Genomic DNA, 21,290 nt, shown 5'->3' with positions numbered 1-21,290 from the left:
TTGGGCTTGTGGCAGATTTCTGTCTTGTAAGATGACGATTTGCACTGTGGTGGTCAGCTCTGCATTGAGCATTGCCTGGTGTGTTTCAGGAGCCCCACTCTGGCATGGCAGTCTCTGTTTCATTTGCTACAGAGGAAGACAGTGGGCTCAGGAGGTGCACGAACCCTGCCCTCTGTTTTCCCTGGACCCTCTTCTTGGCCAGTTGAACTTTTCGTTTCTGCTCACCTGTTCTAACGCCCTTCCAAACAGCCGGCCTCCAAAGGTCATGACCCTCAGTGACATTGACAACTGGGAGACAGTTGCTATTAGCCATCTTCATATCTCAATAGCAGGGGTCATTGCCAAAGAGGTGTGGACACCCAGAAGGTCATGACCCAGTGGCCATTTCCTTAATTTCCTAAGTATCCAAACACCGATTGACCTAAGTCTTGAATATACTCAAGGACTAAACATCTGCAGCTCATTGAGGTCCAGAACTTCAACATTTTACCCCTCTTTCTATCCTGTCCCTGGCTTTCTTTTTCTCCCATCTCCCCCTGCTTTCCTTCACCCAATGGTAATGTTGCAGTGCCACCACTGCCAGGAGGATGTAATTGCAATGTGACAAATTTACATCGGTAGTTTCCATTCTGAATGTTGGATAGGGAATTAAGGTAGAAACTGAGAGGACACAAGAGGAAGCTTTACAACCTTGAGCGAGATTTTCCCGTACAGGATAATGGATGTGGGACAACATCCTCAAAAGATTTTTCTGGATTACTTGGCGCCTTTAGAAGTAGAATCAATATCTGTTTAGAATGCAGGTTGAGGGTGAGTGAGAGGTTAACAGCACCATTGGATTATTTCAGGGCAGATTGTAAAGGAAAAGATGGAATTGGGTGGGTGGTGAAAGATTCTATATGGAAAAATCATCCTGTATGCTCAAGACAAGGCGGGACTGTGGGTCAAATAGCCTCTTCTCACTCAGGTCTTTATTGTTATTCTGTATATTTCAGGCCAATCTGCCACTGTTACAACGGGAACTTCTCTACTGTGCTCGGCTTGCAAAGCAAACACCAGCTCAGTACTTGGCCCAGCATGAACAGTTGCTTCTCGATGCTAATTGCACCTCATCCATTGACTCCTCAGAAATCCTGCTGGAAGTGAATGAAAATGGTAAACGAAAGACCCCTGACAGGTGGGTGTGGCATCACCTAATTGAAACCTCAATCGCCTTCAGTCACCTCTCAAACCAGAGCAGAAAGCTGTTACTTGAAGAGTATCCAGCATGTTACACTAACACACCGTGTGCATTGTTACCCTTACTTCTGTGTTTTTATAGGCCCATAATCCTCTAAACCAGGACTGCTGGCAGCATGATACCTTTTATTGAGTCAGGTCTGATGACAGACATTCTGATACCTTGCAACTTAAGTAAATGGAAACTTGATTCCTGACAATATGGGATCAAACATTCAGTGAGATCATAGGAATGGAAGGAGGCCATTTGACAGCCCCTTGATAAAAACAAAAAAACTGCGGATGCTGGAAATCCAAAACAAAAACAGAATTACCTGGAAAAACTCAGCAGGTCTGGCAGCATCAGCGGAGAAGAAAAGAGTTGACGTTTCGAGTCCTCATGACCCTTTGGCAGAACTTGAGTTCGAGTCCAAGAAAGAGTTGAAATATAAGCTGGTTTAAGGTGTGTGGGGGGGGTGGCGGGGAGAGAGAGAGAGAAGTGGAGGGGGGCTGTGGTTGTAGGGACAAACAAGCAGTGATGGAAGCAGATCATCAAAAGATGTCAACAACAATAGAACAAAAGAACACATAGGTGTTAAAGTTGGTGATATTACCTAAACGAATGTCCTGATTAAGAATGGATGGTAGGGCACTCAAGGTATAGCTCTAGTGAGGGTGGGGAAGAGCATAAAAGATTTTAAAATATTTAAAAATAATGGAAATAGGTGGGAAAAGAAAAATCTATATAATTTATTGGAAAAAAAAGGAAGGGGGAAACAGAAAGGGGGTGGGGATGGGGGAGGGAGCTCAAGACCTAAAGTTGTTGAATTCAATATTCAGTCCGGAAGGCTGTAAAGTGCCTAGTCGGAAGATGAGGTGTTGTTCCTCCAGTTTGCGTTGGGCTTCACTGGAACAATGCAGCAAGCCAAGGACAGACATGTGGGCAAGAGAGCAGGGTGGAGTGTTAAAATGGCAAGCGACAGGGAGGTTTGGGTCATTCTTGCGGACAGACTGCAGGTGTTCTGCAAAGCGGTCGCCCAGTTTACGTTTGGTCTCTCCAATGTAGAGGAGACCACATTGGGAGCAACGAATGCAGTAGACTAAGTTGGGGGAAATGCAAGTGAAATGCTGCTTCACTTGAAAGGAGTGTTTGGGCCCTTGGACGGTGAGGAGAGAGGAAGTGAAGGGGCAGGTGTTGCATCTTTTGCGTGGGCATGGGGTGGTGCCATAGGAGGGGGTTGAGGAGTAGGGGTTGATGGAGGAGTGGACCAGGGTGTCCCGGAGGGAGCGATCCCTACGGAATGCTGATAGGGGGGGTGAAGGGAAGATGTGTTTGGTGGTGGCATCATGCTGGAGTTGGCGGAAATGGCGGAGGATGATCCTTTGAATGCGGAGGCTGGTGGGGTGATAAGTGAGGACAAGGGGGACCCTATCATGTTTCTGGGAGGGAGGAGAAGGCGTGAGGGCGGATGCGCAGGAGATGGGCCGGACACGGTTGAGGGCCCTGTCAACGACCATGGGTGGAAAACCTCGGTTAAGGAAGAAGGAGGACATGTCAGAGGAACAGTTTTTGAAGGTAGCATCATCGGAACAGATGCGACGGAGGCGAAGGAACTGAGAGAATGGGATGGAGTCCTTACAGAAGCGGGGTGTGAGGAGCTGTAGTCGAGGTAGCTGTGGGAGTCAGTGGGTTTGTAATGGATATTGGTGGACAGTCTATCACCAGAGATTGAGACTGCAAGGTCAAGGAAGGGAAGGGAAGTGTCAGAGATGGACCACGTGAAAATGATGGAGGGGTGGAGATTGGAAGCAAAATTAATAAATTTTTCTAAGTCCCAACGAGAGCATGAAGCAGCACCGAAGTAATCATCGATGTACCAGAGAAAGAGTTGTGGAAGGGGGCCGGAGTAGGACTGGAACGAGGAATGTTCCACATACCCCATAAAGAGACAGGCATAGCTGGGGCCCATGCGGATACCCATAGCCACACCTTTTATTTGGAGGAAGTGAGAGGAGTTGAAGGAGAAATTGTTCAGCGTGAGAACAAGTTCAGCCAGACGGAGGAGAGTAGTGGTGGATGGGGATTGTTCGGGCCTCTGTTCGAGGAAGAAGCTAAGGGCCCTCAGACCATCCTGGTGGGGGATGGAGGTGTAGAGGGATTGGACGTCCATGGTGAAGAGGAAACGGTTGGGGCCAGGGAATTGGAAATTGTTGATGTGATGTAAAGTGTCAGAGGAATCACGGATATAGGTGGGAAGGGACTGGACAAGGGGAGAGAGAAGGGAGTCAAGATAACGAGAAATGAGTTCTGTGGGGCAGGAGCAAGCTGAGACGATCGGTCTACCGGGGCAGTTCTGTTTGTGGATTTTGGGTAGGAGATAGAAGCGGGCCGTCCGAGGTTGGGCGACTATCAGGTTGGAAGCTGTGGGAGGAAGATCCCCAGAGGAGATGAGGTCAGTGACAGTCCTGGAAACAATGGCTTGATGTTCAGTGGTGGGGTCATGGTCCAGGGAGAGGTAGGTGGAAGTGTCTGTGAGTTGACGCTCAGCCTCCGCGAGGTAGAGGTCAGTGCGCCAGACAACAACAGCACCACCCTTGTCAGCGGGTTTGATGACAGTGTCAGGATTGGACCTGAGAGAATGGAGTGCAGTAAGTTCAGAGAGAGACAGGTTAGAATGGGTGAGAGGAGCAGAGAAATTGAGACGACTAATGTCGCGCCGACAGTTCTCAATGAAAAGATTAAGAGAAGGTAAGAATCCAGAGGGAGGGGTCCAGGTGGAGGGAGAATATTGGAGATGGGTAAAAAGATCCGTTGAACTGGGAGAGGACTCCTGCCCAAAGAAGTGAGCCCGGAGACGAAGACGGCGGAAGAAGAGTTCAGCATCGTGCCGAGCCCGAAATTCATTGAGGTGAGGGCGTAAGGGTATGAAACAGTCCTTTGCTGAGCACTGAACGTTCAGCATCGGAGAGGGGAAGGTCAGGGGGTATAGTGAATACACGGCTGGGGCTGGGATTGGAAGATGGGGTGGGGACAGAGGGACAGGCAGGGGTGGAGGGTCCTAGATGGGTGTTGGTGTCGATGAATTGTTGGAGCTTGCGTTCCTTAGCACTTGAGAGAAAGAGAAAAAGTTTCTTGTTGAGGCGTCGGATGAGCCGAAGAATAAAATGAAACTGGGGGCATGCGCAGCTTTGAAAAAGGATACGGCGGTGCTGCTGCAGGGAGAGGTCGAGTGTGTTCATATGGCGGAGCATGGCACTGAGTGTGGATTTCAGAATGTGAAGAGAACAGCAGTCCGAGAAACGTTTTATGTCCCGGAGATACCTGTAATCCTAGGTGAGTTCGAAACATGAGGGGTGGAATTTCAGTTGAAATCCACGTGGGGTAAGTCGGAGACGGAGACAGTCACTGAGAAAGGAGATATGGCTGTGAAGGCGGGTTTTAGTAAACACCTTGTCAAACACCAGGAGGGAAATGGAAAGCAGTGAAGGTGAGCAAGGCAAAAGAGAGATACGGAAATCTTGTCGCAGAAAAGAACAGAACTTCTTCAAGGAGGTAGGCATTTCTTGAAGAGCAGTGGCAGTCAATTAAACACAGAGATAAAAACAAAAAAACTGCGGATGCTGGAAATCCAAAACAAAAACAATTACCTGGAAAAACTCAGCAGGTCTGGCAGCATCGGCGGAGAAGAAAAGAGTTGACGTTTTGAGTCCTCATGACCCTTTGACAGGCCCTTTGAGCCTGTTCCACACCATTCGATTAGAATATGGCTCATCTGTATCTTAACTCCATCCAATCATCTTAGTTCCTTAAAATTTTTAAACCCTTAATCAATAAAAATCCATCAATCCCAGTTTTTAAATTACATCCTCAGCCTCACAGCTTTTTTGGAGGAGAGATTTCCAGATTTCCACTATCCTGTGTGTGAAGAAATGCTTTCTGACATCAGCCTGGCTCTAATTTTCAGGTTAAGCCCCGTGTTTTGGCTTCCTGCACCAGAGGAAATCATTTTTCTCTATCTATCCTATCAAATCCTTTAATCTTCTTAAACACCTCAATCAGATCACGTCTTAAATTTCAATACTTGGGGAAATACAGGCCTAGTCTATGCCAGTGGTTGTCAAACTTTCTTTTGTTGGAGGACTCTTTTTCAAATGGATTAATAATCATAGACACCCATTTAAATTATAACACCAGATAATACTCGTAATATGGAAGTGCTGCAAGTAAGGAATGTTCTAATAATGCTTTTTGGGGAGGTGGTGGCATAGTGGTATTGTCACTGGACTAATATTCCAGATACCCAGGGTAATTCTCTGGGAACCTGGGTTGGCAATTGTTGTAAAAACCCACCTAGTTCACTAACGCCCTTTAGGGAAGGAAACCTGCTGTCCTTACCTGGTCTGGCCTACATGTGACTCCAGACCCACAGCAATGTGGTTGACTCTTAAATGCCCTCTGAATTCTCAATAAATGCTGGACTAGCCAGTGACACCCACAACCCATGAATGAATTAAAAAAAAACAGGCATTTATGAATAGATTCAGTGTGATGACATGTTTGCTTCTTGTTGCCGAGTTTGTCTGTCCTTGGTATGATGTTTGACAGTGGCATTCATAAATCATTTTCCACTTCCAGCTGGAACGTACACTAGTTTTTATTGCTGCCTTAGCAGAAAGTGATGTTCCATTATGTTCATTGTTGGGAAAGTTAACCACATTTTCAATGTTTCTTTTACCAATTCTGACTACTCCAAGCAACAGATGGCCAAAACTGGGAAGATGTTTGCTGCTCAAACTTAATTCTCATTGACTGGTCATAGGATAGCTCCATCAGCTCCCCTTCTGCTGTGATAACAAGTGATGTACAAAAATTGAAAATGCAGCCTGAACCCAGTTGTGCTTATCCGTTTATATTTTCAAAATAAACACGGAAATGCTCTGCCGAGCTTAATGCAGGATTTGCACAGATGGAAGATCCAGCAGCTCTTTACGAAGATCAGAATAATCAGCTGAGAGATAACCAATGTACTTCAACATGAAACAATAATTCTTCATGTCCTGTACCCCACAGCTTTGCAAACAAATCTGAATCACAGGTCTGGCCTTTACAAAGTTCACAGCTATGACAGCTGCATTTGTGTAATTCAGGCTCCATTCTTTTTGAAATAAGGGCTTGGTGACGTAACATACAATCTGTCACCATTACCTGTGGGTTTACACCAACAACATCATTTCCATTGCCTGTTATATTGGCAGCATCATCTGTGTAAACAGAAACACTATTCTCCCACTTGAGCCATTCTGATACCATGAAGTTATACAGTAACTTGAAAAATTCCTCATCTGTTGCTCATTCTAGTAAAGCCCGACAAGAAACAAAACCTTGTAAAATTTCCTCCAGTCAAACATAGCGAATATCAATGTCCATAGAGACCAATAAATTTTAAAAAGAAATTGGAATTCCCAGTGACCAACTTAAGATTTCAAATTTTACAACTTTTAGTGCAACAAACTAAAAGCAAAATTGATTACACACCATTATTGTAAGCAGCTTATACTTTAAACTACAGAACAGAACTTACACTTTTACTCATAATATGACTAAAAATCCCACTCCCCAGTTATACTTTACACTGTCCCCTAAGTAGATATTCAATTCTCCCAGAAACAGTCCAAAGTGATTCTTAGCTCCCCAGGGTTTATTTCCATTCTTTTCCTTTCTCGGTTTTCTCAGCACTGCCTTACATGAGGGTTTTTTCTGGAGATTCTCCCTCTGGCTCAAGCCAGACATATCTTCCAGCCTTGTTTTACATCCTCACAAGTTGGTCTTTTCAATCTGGGCGCGACCTCCCACCTGCATTTTGCGCAATGAGCTATAGACTTGCTGCTTCTATCTGCTCTCTCTCTTGGATCCTGCCAGATTGACCCCACCTATGAGGTTCAGTGATATTTTAGAAGAGAAAAAAAAACCTGCAAGCAGATATAAGCCCATCCCCATGACAGCATGAATCACATGGGTCTTGTATCCAGGTAGAAATGCTAATTAGCTATCCTTTCAATTCCCAACTTCATTCTATCTTGAAATTTTACAGACAGTTAAAGTATAACCATTTATAAAAGCAGGCATTCTTAACACCCTCCTGGGACTTTGGAGAGTAACAATCTAACCACTGTCAGCACAGATGCATCTGCCATCATCTGTAAGAGTGAACACCTTGCACCTGCTTCCTGGTAAAACAACCTAGGCCCCCCCCCCTTTAAACTTTAACAATCAAACCAACCAGATTTACTGCCAGCAGAACTCAGAACAGGTCACATGACCCCCTTAATTCCTCCATTTAACCCTATATTCAAACCATGTTCCCACAGCTCCTTCACTGTCGCTGGGTCAAAACCCTAGAACTCCGTCCCTTAAAGCACAGTGGGTGTATCTACAACACATGGGCTGCAGTGGTTCAAGACAGCAGCACACTGCCACCCTCTCGAGGGCAATTAGCGATGGGCAATAAATATTGGCCTAGACAGCAACATCCACATCCCATGAATGCATAAAAAAAAAATCTTACAAAAACAAAAAATGCTGGAAAAACTCAGCAGGTCTAACAGCATCTGTGGCGAGAAAGACAGAGTTAACGTTTCAAATCTGTATGACTCTTCTTCAGAGCTCTGATGAAGAGCCATATGGACTCGAAACATTAACTCTGTCTTTCTCTCCACAGATGCTGTTAGACCTGCTGAGTTTTTCCAGCATTTTTTGTTTTTGTTTCAGATTTCCAGCATCCGCAGTATTTGGCATAATCTTACAAAATCTTGCATTTGTAACAATGTCAGTTGTCTCAGTGAGCTCATTTCAAACTACTCACATTCTTTTCTGTCAATTGGCATTTTATATCTCTTGCAAGTTCCTCAGTTTTTCAATTAACTGTGTCATTAGAAAGTACTTTGGCCTTCAACTTCTGTGTTGTGTCTTCAATCACCATCACTTGCCACATTTCTACAGCAGCTGGAAGAATCAGCTCTTCTCCCAAAGTGTGGACTTCCTTGCTTTCAGCTTGACGCGTTGACACTTGACTTTGTCTCTGCTTCTTTTGCAGGACCAAAGAGAATGGGTTAACTTCTGACCCGCTACACGCAGAACACCTCAGTAAAAGGCCATTTACACTCAGTCCCGGGCAATGTTTCAGTCCAAGCAATGGGCTAAATCACCAACCCAATGGACTGCCACACCAGGCACCACCACCACCACAGCACTACCGGCTGGAGGACATGGCTGTGGCCCACCACTACAGGGACGCTTACAGGCATCTGGAACACAGGGACCTCAGGGATCGACACGGGCCTGCAGGTCAGTTCATTGTACCCGCCTGTCGGTCAATAAGTGCAAACACTTCAACACCAGCCTGTTGGTCAATAAGTAGGAACACTCTGACACCAGAATGTCAGTCAGTAAGTGCCCACACTCCAACACCAGCTTATGAATCAGCAATTGGAAACACAGAAACTAGGAGCAGGAGTAGGTCATTCAGCCCTTTGAGCCTGCTCCGCCATTCAATATGATCATGGTCAATCCTCTATCTCAAAGCCATATTCCCACTCTCTCCCCTTGACGCCTTTAGAGTCCAAAAACCTATTAATTTCCTTCTTAAATATATTCAGTGACTTGGCCTCCACAGCCTTCTGTGGTCGAGAATTCCACAGGTTCACCATGCTGAGTGAAGATGTTTCTCCTCATCTCTGTCCTAAATGACCTACTCCATATCCTGAGACTGTAACCCCTTGTTCTAAACCCTGCATCCAGTCTGTCCAACCCTGTTAGAATTTTATATGTTTCAATGAGGTCCCCTCTCATTCTTCTGAACTCCAGGCTCTCCTCTTACAACAATCCTGCCATCCCAGGAATCAGTCTGGTGAACCTTCGCTGCACTCCCTCTATGGCAAATATATCCTTTCTTAGGTAAGGAGACCAAAACTGCACACAATACTCCAGGTGTGGTCCCACCAAGGCCCTGTATAACTGCAGTAAGACATCCTTGCTCTTGTACTCAAGTCCTCCCGCAATGAAGACCAACATACCATTTGCCTTCTTAACTGCTTGCTGCACCTGCATGCTTGCTTTCAGTGGTTGGTGTACAAGGACAACCAGGTCCCTTTGTACATCAACATATCCCAATCTGTCACCATTTAAATAATACTCTGCCATTCTGTTTTTCCTTCTGAAATGGATAACTTCACACTTATCCACGTTATACTGCATCTGCCATGTATTTGCCCACTCTCTCAACTTGCCTAAATCGCCTTGAAGCCTCTTAACATCCTCCTCACCACTCACATTCCCATCTAGTTTAATGTTATCAGCAAACTTGGAAATATTACATTTGGTTCCCTCATCCAAATCATTGATATATTGTGAATAGCTGGGACCCAAGCACTGATCCCTGTGGTACCCCACTAGTCACCATCTGCCACTGCGAAAAAGACCCATTTATCCCTACTCTCTGTTTCCTGTCTGCTAACCAATTCTCAATCCATGCCAATATATTACCCCTAATTCCACATGCTTTAATTTTACACACTAACCGCTTATGTGGGACTTTATCAAAAGCTTTCTGAAAATCCGAATACACTACATCCACTGGTTCTCTCTTATCTATTCCGCTAGTTACGTCCTCAAAAACTCCAGTAGGTTTGTCAAACATGGTTTCCCTTCATAAATCCATGTTGACTTTTGTCTAATCCCATTCATCTTTTCTAACTGTGTTGTTATCACATCATTTATAATAGACTCCAGCATTTTCCCTACTACTGATGTTAGGCTAACTGGTCTGTAATTCGCCGTTTTCTCCCTCACCTTTTTTAAATAATGGGGTTACATTTACCACCCTCTAATCTGCCAGGACTGTTCCAAAATCTACAGAACTTTGGAAGGTGACAACCAAGGCATCCATCGCCACCTGCTTTAATATCCTGGGATGTAGATTATCAGGCCCTGGGGATTTATTGGCTTTCAGTCCCAATAATTTCTCCAGCACTTTTTTTTAGTAAGACTAATTTTCTTCAATTCCTCCTTCTCACTAGACCCTTGGCTCCCTAGTATTTCTGTGAAGTTATGTGTGTCTTCCTCCGTCAAGACAGAACTAAAGTAGTTGTTTAATTGCTCTGCTATTTCCTTGTTCTCTAAAATAAATTCTCCCATTTTGACTGTAAGGGACCTACATTTGTCTTCACTAATCTTTTTCTTTGTATAAACTGATAGGGAAGAATTTTTTGTTTGATGTGTGGTGGGCAGGCCCCACACGTCCGTGTGTAAAATGACTAGTGGTGAGGTTGGGTGAGCGTCCTGATGTCACCGTGCGCCATCGCGATATTTCGCTGGGCAGGCAAGCGTTGATCCCCAATGCGCGCCCACGGTCAACTAACGGGCTACTTAAGGCCCTTCAGTCTTCAATCGACACCGATTTTTTGGCACCTGTGCGATCATCAGGTTCTATTAACCTCATCCACAGGCGGGATAAGAGGGCTCAATGGGGTCGTGAATCTGCTCTGTGAAAAATTTATAGGAGAAAGTTTTTAAAACTTGCTTGTGTGATCTGCAGTACTTCAGAATGTAACCCAGCTGCTTTTTATGAACTCTTAACCTTCAGATCAGCACTTTGCAGTGAGGAATCTTTTCCGGGCCCGCAGCTTTCAGGAAGCCTTCCTTTAGCCTGGGAATGGGACCTGATCTGTCCACTGGAGGCAGCCCCTCTGAGGAGGAAGGGAGGGCTAGAAGGGGCTGGGAGTGTACATTCAGCCTCCAGGGGAGCCACCTTTAGGAGGACAGGCGCAGGCACAAGGGGCGCAGGGCCAAGAGGTTGTCCAATGTGGAAGGGGCTGCAGAAGACGCCACTATCCTGCTGCCAGGGTTTACAGGCGGCGAAGCAGCTACCTCAATATGTCAATGGCCATCTCCCACAAGAGAGAATCTAACCATCAGCCCTGATTTTCAATGGCATTACCATCACTGAATCCCCCACTATCAACAGCCTAGGGGTTACCATTTACCAGAAACCAAACTGGACCAGTCATATAAATACTGTGACCACATGAGCAGGTCAGAGGCTGGGAACTCTGAGAAGAGTAACCCACCTCTTGAGTCCCCAAAGCCTATCCAACATCCACAAGACTCAAGTCAGGAGTGTGATAGAATACTCTCAATTTGCTCAGAGTGCAACTCCAACAATATTCAAGAAGCTCAACACCATCCAGGACAAAGCAACCCACTTGACTGGCACCTCATCCAACACAAAAAACATTCACTCCCTCCACCAACCGACGCACAGTAGCAGCAGTGTGTACCATCTACAAGAAGCACTGCAGGAACTCACCAAGGCTCCTTCGACACACCTTCCAAACCTGTGACCTCTACCACCTAGAAGGTCAAGGGAACACCACCACCTGCAAGTTCCCCTCCAAGTCACTCACCATTCTGATTTGGAACTATTTTGCTGTTCCTTCTCTGTCACTGGATCAAAATCCTGAAACTCCCTTCCCAGCAGCAGTATGGATGTTTTTACAACTCAGTGGTTTAAGAAGGCAGCTCACTACCACTTTCTCAAAGGCAATCAGGGATGGGCAATAGATGCTGGCCTAGCCAGCGATGTCCACATCCCATGAACAAATAAGAAAAAACCACCCTGTCAAGTTAGTTTAAAGCCTTCCCAACAGCATTAGTAAATAACCCTGCAAGGAACTCAGCCCTGGCTCTGTTTAGGAGCAACCCCTTCTGACGTGTACATTTCCTACATCCTCCAAAGTTGGTCTTACTGTCACAGGAATCTAAAGCCTTCCCTCCAGCACCATATTTCCAGCCATGTGTTCATCTGCTTTATCCTCCTAGTTCTATACTCGTTTGTGTGTGACACTGGGGGTAATCCGGAGATTACTACTTTTAAGGTCTGCTTGCTAGTTTCCTACCTAGCTCCCTAAATTCTGACTGCAGGACCACATCCCTCTACCTGCTTATGGTGTTGGTATCATGGGGACCATGACTGCTGGCTGTTTACCCTCCCCCCCTCAGGGCGCTCTGCAGCGATTCAGTCACATCCTTGACCCTGGCACCAGGGAGGCAACACATCATCTTGGATTCATGTCTTTGGCTGCAGAAATTTAATTAATGAATAAAATCGAATTATTTAGTAAATCTGGAATTTAAAGCTAGTCTCAGTTTCTTGCTCACCATTACTATCATTGATTGTCGTAAAAACCCATCTGGTTCACTAATGTCCTTTAGGGAAGGAAATCTGCCACCCTTACCTGGTCTGGCCTACATGTGACTCCAGACTCACAGTAATGTGATCAACTCTTAACTGCCCTCTGAAATGGCCTAGCAAGCCATTCAGTTATACCAAACCTCTGCGGAAAAGTCAAACCCGATAAACTGCAGCGGATTCAAAAGGCAGCTCAGCTCCTTCTTGAGGGTAATTAGGGATGGCAACAAATGCTGGCCTTGCCGGCAACACCCACATCCCATGAAAGAATTTTTAAAAAGCTTTGGCACCAATCTGTCATTCAGTAACACTCTGACACCAGTGTGTCATCCTGTATTTGACCATGCACATATACCAGTCCCTCGGTCTGTTCCCTAGCCACCAGCTCTAGCCCTCTCTGTGGTCATCTATTCATTCTGAACCAGACTATTCATAACAATTGTTATGATCCGTTTTGGGACCATTAACATTTGAGCAGAAATCCAAATACCTCGTTTTAACCATTGGAATAAAGCCACAAGATTTCACCTTTTTTTAACAAAACAAACTTTATTGTATTGACCCACAGCAATGTGGTTGACTCTTAACTGCCCTTGAAATGGCCTAGCAAGCCATTCCACACTAGGAAAATTAGGAATGGGCAACAAATGCTGGCCTTGCCAGCGACACCTACATCTCATGAAAGAATAGAATTTTAAAAATCAATTTATTTACTTCTGTAGGGACCACCATGAAAATGCCACAGTCCTCTGGAGAAATTTTCCTTAGTTCAGCTATTCTCAGAGGTAAAACCTTCTTGATTGTGGAGGTCTCAGTCCATTGTTCTGGTTATTTTTCAATACTTCCAAGCTAATCTGCTGGTTACTTTCTTTTTCATTAAGATAGTGTGAGGCATAGTCTAGATTCTCCCACTAGCTTCAATTAGGCAATCTTTCAGTTTCTGTTCCTCACAAAATTCAAACTGAGGTTAAGCCTCACTTGCCTTCCATGCAGCCAATGATGAAGTTAGTGTTTTACTTTGTTTACCGTGCAGGTCTATCTAACTGTCGTTTATTTTGGCTAACTCCATTCAGTGAGATGCAAACCCCACAAGGTCCAAACTGCAACTAAAAACCTCTCCCAGCAAACATGAAGATAAATTGAAAGCAGAGAGCCTTCCTAAGCTCCAACCATCTCCATGACAATGTAGTCTGCTCTGGGCTATCCTCAAACTGACCCTTAAGTTAATTATCCTTCATTTACAATTCCTTTTAGATCTGATGAAGTAAATAGGCATTGCAACCTTCCAGAGTTTACTGAATGCTTTTAAACTGATTTAGCTCTAATTTGCAATACAAAATCATCTCTCTGGTCTGTACTTTACAAGCAGTATAGACATAATGTCTCCAGTTCTCCAGCTAAGTAAGCCCACCTGCTGTTTTATAGCCCAATTTAATATATTCTGACCTTTTTAACCCACCATCTCTTGAGATGTTTTAGTGATCTCTAAGGCCCAGCATTTTAATTACCTTACCTTTATAAGAATAATCTTCCTAGAACCAAATATTACCTCTAAAATATTAACATGAATCATGAGCTAGATATTCCTAACACATTGACATCCTATTTGACCCTGAGCTGAATTTCGAGTCCCTCTACATTACAATTTGGCTGCACATTCAAATACCAGGCCTGTTGGTCACAATTTTAAAAAATTCTTTCATGGGATGTGGGCATCACTGGCTAGGCTAGCATTTATTGCCAATCCTTAATTACCATCGAGAATGTGGTGGTGAGCTGCCTCTTTGAACCGTTTCTATACCGTGGTGTAAGAACACCCACAGTGCTGTTAGGGATGGAGTTCCAGGATTTGGACCCAGTGACAGTGAAGGAACAGCGATATGTTTTCAAGTCAGGATGGTGAGTGGCTCGGAGGGCAGCTTGCAGGTGGTGATGTTCCCATGCATCTGCTGCCCTTCTAGGTGGTAGAGATCATGAGTTTGGAAGATGCTGTCAAAGGAGCCTTGGTGAATTTCTGCACTGTATCTTGTAGATGGTATACACTGCTAGCACTGTGCGTCAGTGGTGGAGGGAGTGAATATTTATGGATGTGGTGCCAATCAAGCGGGCTGCTTTGTTCTGGATGGTGTCAAGCTTTGCGTGTTGTGGGAGCTGCACTCATCCAGGCAAGTAGAGAGCATTCTATCACACTCCTGACATGTGTCTTGTAGATGGTGGACAGGCTTTGGGGAGTCAGAAGGTGAGTTACACACATCAGAATTCCCAGCTTCTGACCTGCTCTCATAGTCACAGTATTTATATGACCGGTCCAGTTCAGTTTTGATCAGTGGTAACACCCCCAGGATGTTGATAGAGGGGGATTCAGCGAAGGTAATGCCATTGAATGTCAAGGTGAGATGGTTGGATTCTCTCTTGTTGGAGATGGTCATTGCCTGCACTTGTGTGGCACGAATGTTACTTGCCACTTGTCAGCCCAAGACTGGATATTGTCCAGGTCATGCTGCATATGAGCATGAAGGGCTTCAGTACCTAAGGAGTCGCAAATGATGCTGAACATTGTGCAATCATCAGCGAACATCCCCACTTCTGACCTCATGGTGGAGGGATGGTCATTGGTGAAGCAGCTGAAGATGGTTGGGCCTAGGACACTACCCTGAGGAACTCCTGCAGTGATGTTCTGGGACTGATATGATTAACCTCCAACAACCACAACCATCTTCCTTTGTGCTAGGCATGACTGCAACCAGTAGAGAGTTTTCCCCCTGATTCGCATTGACTCCAGTTTTGCTAGGGCTCCTTGATGCCATTTTCGGTCAATTGTTGCCTTGATGTCAAGGGCAGTCACTCACCTCACCTTGGGAGTTCAGCTCTTTTGTCCATATTTGCACAAAGGCTGTAATAAGGTCAGGAGCTGAGTGACCCTGGCAGAACCCAAACTGAGTGTCAGTGAGCTGTTTATTGCTGAGCAAGTGCCGCTTGATAGCACTGTTGATGACCCCTTCCATTACTTTACTGATGATCGAGAGTAGACTGATGGGGCAATAATTGGATTTGTCCTGCTTTTTGTGGACAGGACATACCTGGGCAATTTTCCACATTTCCAGGTAGATGCCAGTGTTGTAGCTGTACTGGAACAGCTTGGCTAGGGGCACGGCAAGTTCTAAAGCACATGTCTTCAGTTCTATTACTGGAATATTATCAGGGTCCATAGCCTTTGCACTATCCAGTGCCTTCAGCTGTTTCTTCATATCACGTGGAGTGAATCAAATTGCCTGGAGACTGGCACCTGTGATGTTGGGGACCTCCAGAGGAGGCCGAGATGGATCATTCACTCATCTGGCTGAAGATTGTTGCAAATGCTTCAGCCTTGTAAAATGCTCACATTCTGGTATCATGCTGGATGTGGGTGGTGACTCGAGGCCTGGAGTTACAGAGTTTAGTGTCCATTGTTTAGTTACCATTCTGAACTTGGTTTGCGTTTACCAGGATGGGCTACAGTTTCTGATCGCTGCTGATGTTGGCATTTTGTTTCCAGCTCCAGGAGTACATGGATCCCGACAAGAAGCAGTAATTGATCATCGCTTGACGGACAGGGAGTGGGCTGAGGAATGGAAGCACCTGGATAATGTAGGTGTGGGGAATTGACAAATGCTGTTGAGGGTTTACTCTAAAATGTTCTGAAACAGAGAACTGTATGTTCAGTAGTTTTAACTGTTTTTATTTTCCTTACCATCTCTCCTGAAGAAGCAGATTCAGGCTGAGAATGGGTTCAAGGGCCCTGGGTACAGGATGCTGGCTGTTCTCTGTAATCCCACTCACATGAGCCCAGACAGTGATGGAGGGGCATGGGTGTCACATCTGAAAGCAGCCTATTAGTGGCTGGCTCTACCTCAACGACTCTCTCAACCAATACATTCTTTCTGATTTGTCAGTCAGGACTGGATCAGTCAATTTCCTCCAATTAAATATTGGAAAAGCCAAAGCCATTGTGTTTGGTCTTGGCCACAAACTCCAATACCTAACCACTAAGTCCATCCCACCCACTGGCCACCACTTCAGGTAGAATTAGACTGTTTGAAACCTGGACATCCTATTTGACACTGATATGAGTGTCCTAACATATGTTCCCCTTTAAAAAGACCACTTACTTCCACCTCTGCAACGTCACTCCTGCCTCAGCCCACGTGCTGCTGAAACCCTCAACCATGCCATATCCCCAAACTCAACTATTCCAACGCTCCTCTAGCTCCACTAAATTACATACTACATTATTTCATTATACTGTCCTGTATTGCACTACTATACTCTGTTACATCATGCTGCAGTGTACTCTAACACACTATGCATAGGATTCCATAAGATATAGTGCATAGAAACAGGCCATTCAGCCCACCTAGTCCTGCTGGTGTTTCTGCTCCACTTGAGCCGCCTCCCATCTTTTCTAATCTAAATCTAACATCATAACCATCAATTCACTTCTCCCTTCCCTTAAATGTATCTACACCATTCACTTCAACCACTCTCTATGATTTTGAGTCCTGCATTCTCACCACTCTTTGGGTAAAGAAGTTTCTTCAGAATTCCCTGTTGGATTCCTTGGTGACTATCTTATATCATTGGCCTCTAGTTATACTTTTCCCCACGAGGGCGAACAATTCCACTGTATCCACTCTATCAAAACCTTCTGTAATTTTAAAGACCTCTAATAGGTTACCCCTCAGCCTTCTTCAGTCAATCCTTTCCTGATATGTATATCCACACATTTCTGGTAGATGGATTTATAAATATACGAATTAGGAGCCTGGTTTGATCTCTTATGGCCTTGCTAACCTGTAACCTGTGGAGTAAGTTTCAATGATTGATGTATTTGTACTCCGAGATCCCTTTGTTCCTTTACCCCCTCCAAAGTAATAAGTGAACTCCTATTCTTCCTACCAAAAATGTACTGCGCTGTACCATATTATATTTAATTTTTAAAAATTCATTCATGGAATGTGGCCTTCGCTGGCTAGGCCAGCATTTATTGCCCATCCCTAATTGCCCTTGAGAAGGTGGTAGTGAGCTGCCTTCTTGAACAGCTGCAGTCCATGTGGTGTAGGTACACCCACAGTGCTGTTAGGGAGGGAGTTTCAGGATTTTGAACCAGTGACAGTAAAAGAACGGTGATATATTTCCATATCAGGATGGTGAATGACTTGGAGGGGAACTTGTAGGTGGTGATGTTCCCATCTATCTGCTGCCCTTGTCCTTCTAGATGATAGCTTTGTGGGTTTGGAAGGTGCTGTCGAAGGAGCCTTGGTGAATTCCTGTAATGCATCTTGTAGATGATACACACTGCTGCTACTGTATGTCAGTGGTGGAGGGATTGAATGTTTGTGAATGTGGCGCCAATCAAATGGGCTGCTTTGTCCTGGATGGTGTCAAGCTTCTTGAGTGTAGTTGGAGCTGCACTCATCCAGGCAAGCGGAGGGTATTTCATCATGCTTCTGACTTGTGCCTTATAGATGGTGGACAGGCTTTGGGGAGTCAGGAGGTGAGCTACTCTCTGTAGCTACAGTGTTTATATGGCTAGTCCAGTTCAGTTTCTGGTCAATGGTAACCCCTAGGATGTTGATAGTGGGGATTCATCAACAGTAATGCCATTGAATGTCAAGGGGCAATGGTTAGGGGCTGTCATGTTGGACACGGTCATTGCCTGGCACTTATGCGGTACAAATGTTACTTGCCAAATGTCAGCCCAAGCCTGGATATTGTCCAGTGGACATGGACTGCTTCAGTGTCTGAGGAGTCGCGAATGGCGCTGAACGTAACATACTCCATAACCTTATACTAAACTGCTCTATAGTACAAGATATTGCCTAGGACTGTATTATGCATTATACTTAACGCATTAAAGGGGTGATGGCGTCGTAGTGGTAATGTCACCGGACTAGTAATCCACAGACCCAGGCTGTTGCTTTGGAGGCATGGATCCAGATCCCACCATGGCAGGTGGGGGAACTTAAAATCTGGAATATAGAGCTCGTCTCATTAATGGTGATCATGAAACTATCATCGATCGTTGTAAAAAACCCATCAGGTTCACTCATGTCTTTTAGGGAAGGAAATCCACTGTCCTTACCTGGTCTGGCCTACATTTGACTCCGACACACAGCAATGTGGTTGACTCTTAACTGTCCTTTGAAATGGCCCAGCAAGCTACTCAGTTCAAGGACAATAGGGATGGGTAACAAATGCTGATCTTGCCAGTGATGCCCTCATCCATCCAAGAATAAAAAACAAAATTAACTGGTCATTTATTGTATTTGTGGTCAAATTTGATTGTGGACCATTTGTTACTGACATAACAGCATTCACGCTTAAAATAATTAGTTGATACTTTATGAGACCCCGAGGATAAGAAAATGCGGCATAAACATTCTGTTACACTTCAGTCTTTTTGCAGCTCAGCCTCTCTTTCATTTCACTTGGCTGATTTCTGCCTTTACCCCATAGCTCCTGAACTGTATAATGGATATGGTGGAGAAGACTCGGCGTTCACTAACTGTGCTGCGCCGTTGCCAGGAAGCTGACCGGAACGAACTTAATCATTGGATCCGTCGCTATAGTGACACTGATGATATTGGAAAAGGCGGGAATTCAATGCAGCCTCCTCAGAACTCCTCCAGCCTAGAAGGTCCGCAATTAGGTACAGAATTTCCATTCTTTGCTAGTGTCAGTGTCCTGCTCTATGTGTAATAATGTCCTGTAGAAAATACTGGTTGGTACCAAGGGCTGAAATTTCTGCCACGATCACAATTCTACAAGAATTTTGCCTTCGCTCCTTACCCTATAAAGTAATATGGAGAGCCATGTATTGATACAAAAAATCAGATGGAGATTGAACTCCAATAACTATTTCTTAATTTTGTGTTCTGTGTGGAAAAAGGAAATATTTATTTTCACAGTCTCGAAAAGTGCCCCTGCCTTGCAGTGTATTACTGCACGATCATCACTCTCCCTCACTCTTCCTTTCCCTATTCCTAGTAGAGACATTTCCCCAGTGAGAAGCAGTGCCTGTGGATCCCATATCCCCAGTGAGAAGCAGTGCCTGTGGATCCCATACACCCAGTGAGAAGCAGTGTCTGTGGATCCCATATCCCCAGTGAGAAGCAGTGCCTGTGGATCCCATACCCCCAGTGAGAAGCAGTGTCTGTGGATTCCGTACCCCAGTGAGAAGCAGTGTCTGTCGATCCTACACCCCAGTGAGAAGCAGTGATTGTGGATCCTGTACCCAGTGAGAAGCAGTGTCTGTGGATCCCATACCCCAGTGAGAAGCAGTGTCTGTGGATCCCGTATTCCAGTGAGAAGCAGTGTCTGTGGATCCCATACACCAATCAGAAGCAGTGTCTGTGGATCCCATACACCAATGAGAAACAGTGCCTATGGATCCTACACCCCAGTGAGAAGCAGTGATTGTGGATCCTGTACCCAGTGAGAAGCAGTTCCTCCGGATCCCATACCAGAGTGAGAAGCAATATTCTGGATCCCATACCCCAGTGAGAAGCAGTGTCTGTGGATTCCATACCCGAGTGAGAAGCAGTGCCTGTGGATCCCATACCACAGTGAGAAGCAGTGCCTGTGCAGCCCATACACCAATGAGAAGCAGTTCCTGTGGATCCTACACCCCAGTGAGAAGCAGTTCCTCTGGATCCCATACCCCAGTGAGAAGCAATATTCTGGATCCCATACCCCAGTGAGAAGCAGTGTCTGTGGATCCCATACCCCAGTGAGAAGCAGTATTCTGGATCCCATACCCCAATGAGAAGCAGTGTCTGTGGATCCTATACCACAGTGAGAAGCAGTGTCTTTGGATCCCGTACCCCCAGTGAGGAGCAGTTCCTCTGGATCCCATACCCCAGTGAGAAGCAGTGTCTGTGGATCCTATACCACAGTGAGAAGCAGTGCCTGTGGATCCTAAACCCCAGTGAGAAGCAGTATTCTGGATCACATACCCCAGTGAGAAGCAGTGTCTGTGGATCCTGTACCACAGTGAGAAGCAGTGTCTGTGGATCCCATACCACAGTGAGAAGCAGTGATTATGGATCCTGTACCCAATGACAAGCAGTTCCTCTGGATCCCATACCCCAGTGAGAAGCAGTTCCTGTGGATCCCATACCCCAGTGAGAAGCAGTGTCTGTGGATCCTATACCACAGTGAGAAGCAGTGCCTGTGGATCCTAAACCCCAGTGAGAAGCAGTATTCTGGATCACATACCCCAGTGAGAAGCAGTGTCTGTGGATCCCATACCACAGTGAGAAGCAGTGATTATGGATCCTGTACCCAATGACAAGCAGTTCCTCTGGATCCCATAACCCCAGTGAGAAGCAGTGTCTGTGGACCCTATACCCCAGTGAGAAGCAGGTCCTGTGGATCCCATACCCCAGTGAGAAGCAGTGCCTGTGGATCCTATACCCCCGGTGAGAAGCAGTGCCTGTAGATCCTATACCCCCAGTGAGAAGCAGTGCTGTGGATCCCATACCCCCAGTGGGAAGCAGTGTCTGTGGATCCCATACCCCAGTGAGAAGCAGTGTCTGTGGATCCTGTATTCCAGTGAGAAGCAGTGTCTGTGGATCCCATACACCAATGAGAAGCAGTGTCTCTGGATCCCATACACCCAGTGAGAAGCAGTGCCTATGGATCCTACACCCCAGTGAGAAGCAGTGATTGTGGATCCTGTACCCAGTGAGAAGCAGTTCCTCCGGATCCCATACCGGAGTGAGAAGCAATATTCTGGATCCCATACCCCAGTGAGAAGCAGTGCCTGTGGATCCCATACCACAGTGA

The 21,290-nt window shown here is 45.5% G+C and overlaps 1 protein-coding gene across 10 annotated transcripts in view; it reads left to right on the top strand.

Moving 5' to 3' along the window:
* LOC121279942 (protein CBFA2T1-like) overlaps window positions 1-21,290 on the top strand; it is a 191,811-nt gene that overhangs the window by 144,774 nt on the left and 25,747 nt on the right. For 7 of the 10 annotated variants that reach the window (XM_041191522.1, XM_041191530.1, XM_041191526.1 and 4 more), the window contains 4 exons: window positions 996-1,177; window positions 8,313-8,563; window positions 16,000-16,091; window positions 18,960-19,152. In XM_041191522.1, the coding sequence (XP_041047456.1) occupies window positions 996-1,177; window positions 8,313-8,563; window positions 16,000-16,091; window positions 18,960-19,152 (718 nt within the window). The remainder of the gene's footprint in view (window positions 1-995; window positions 1,178-8,312; window positions 8,564-15,999; window positions 16,092-18,959; window positions 19,153-21,290) is intronic. The other 3 variants (XM_041191529.1, XM_041191527.1, XM_041191531.1) reach the window with 1 other exon arrangement.

This window comes from Carcharodon carcharias, chromosome 7, assembly GCF_017639515.1.
Source record: "Carcharodon carcharias isolate sCarCar2 chromosome 7, sCarCar2.pri, whole genome shotgun sequence".
Lineage (NCBI taxonomy): Eukaryota > Metazoa > Chordata > Chondrichthyes > Lamniformes > Lamnidae > Carcharodon > Carcharodon carcharias.
Note: the sequence above shows the minus strand (reverse complement) of the source record. Positions and strands in the feature narration are given on the sequence as shown.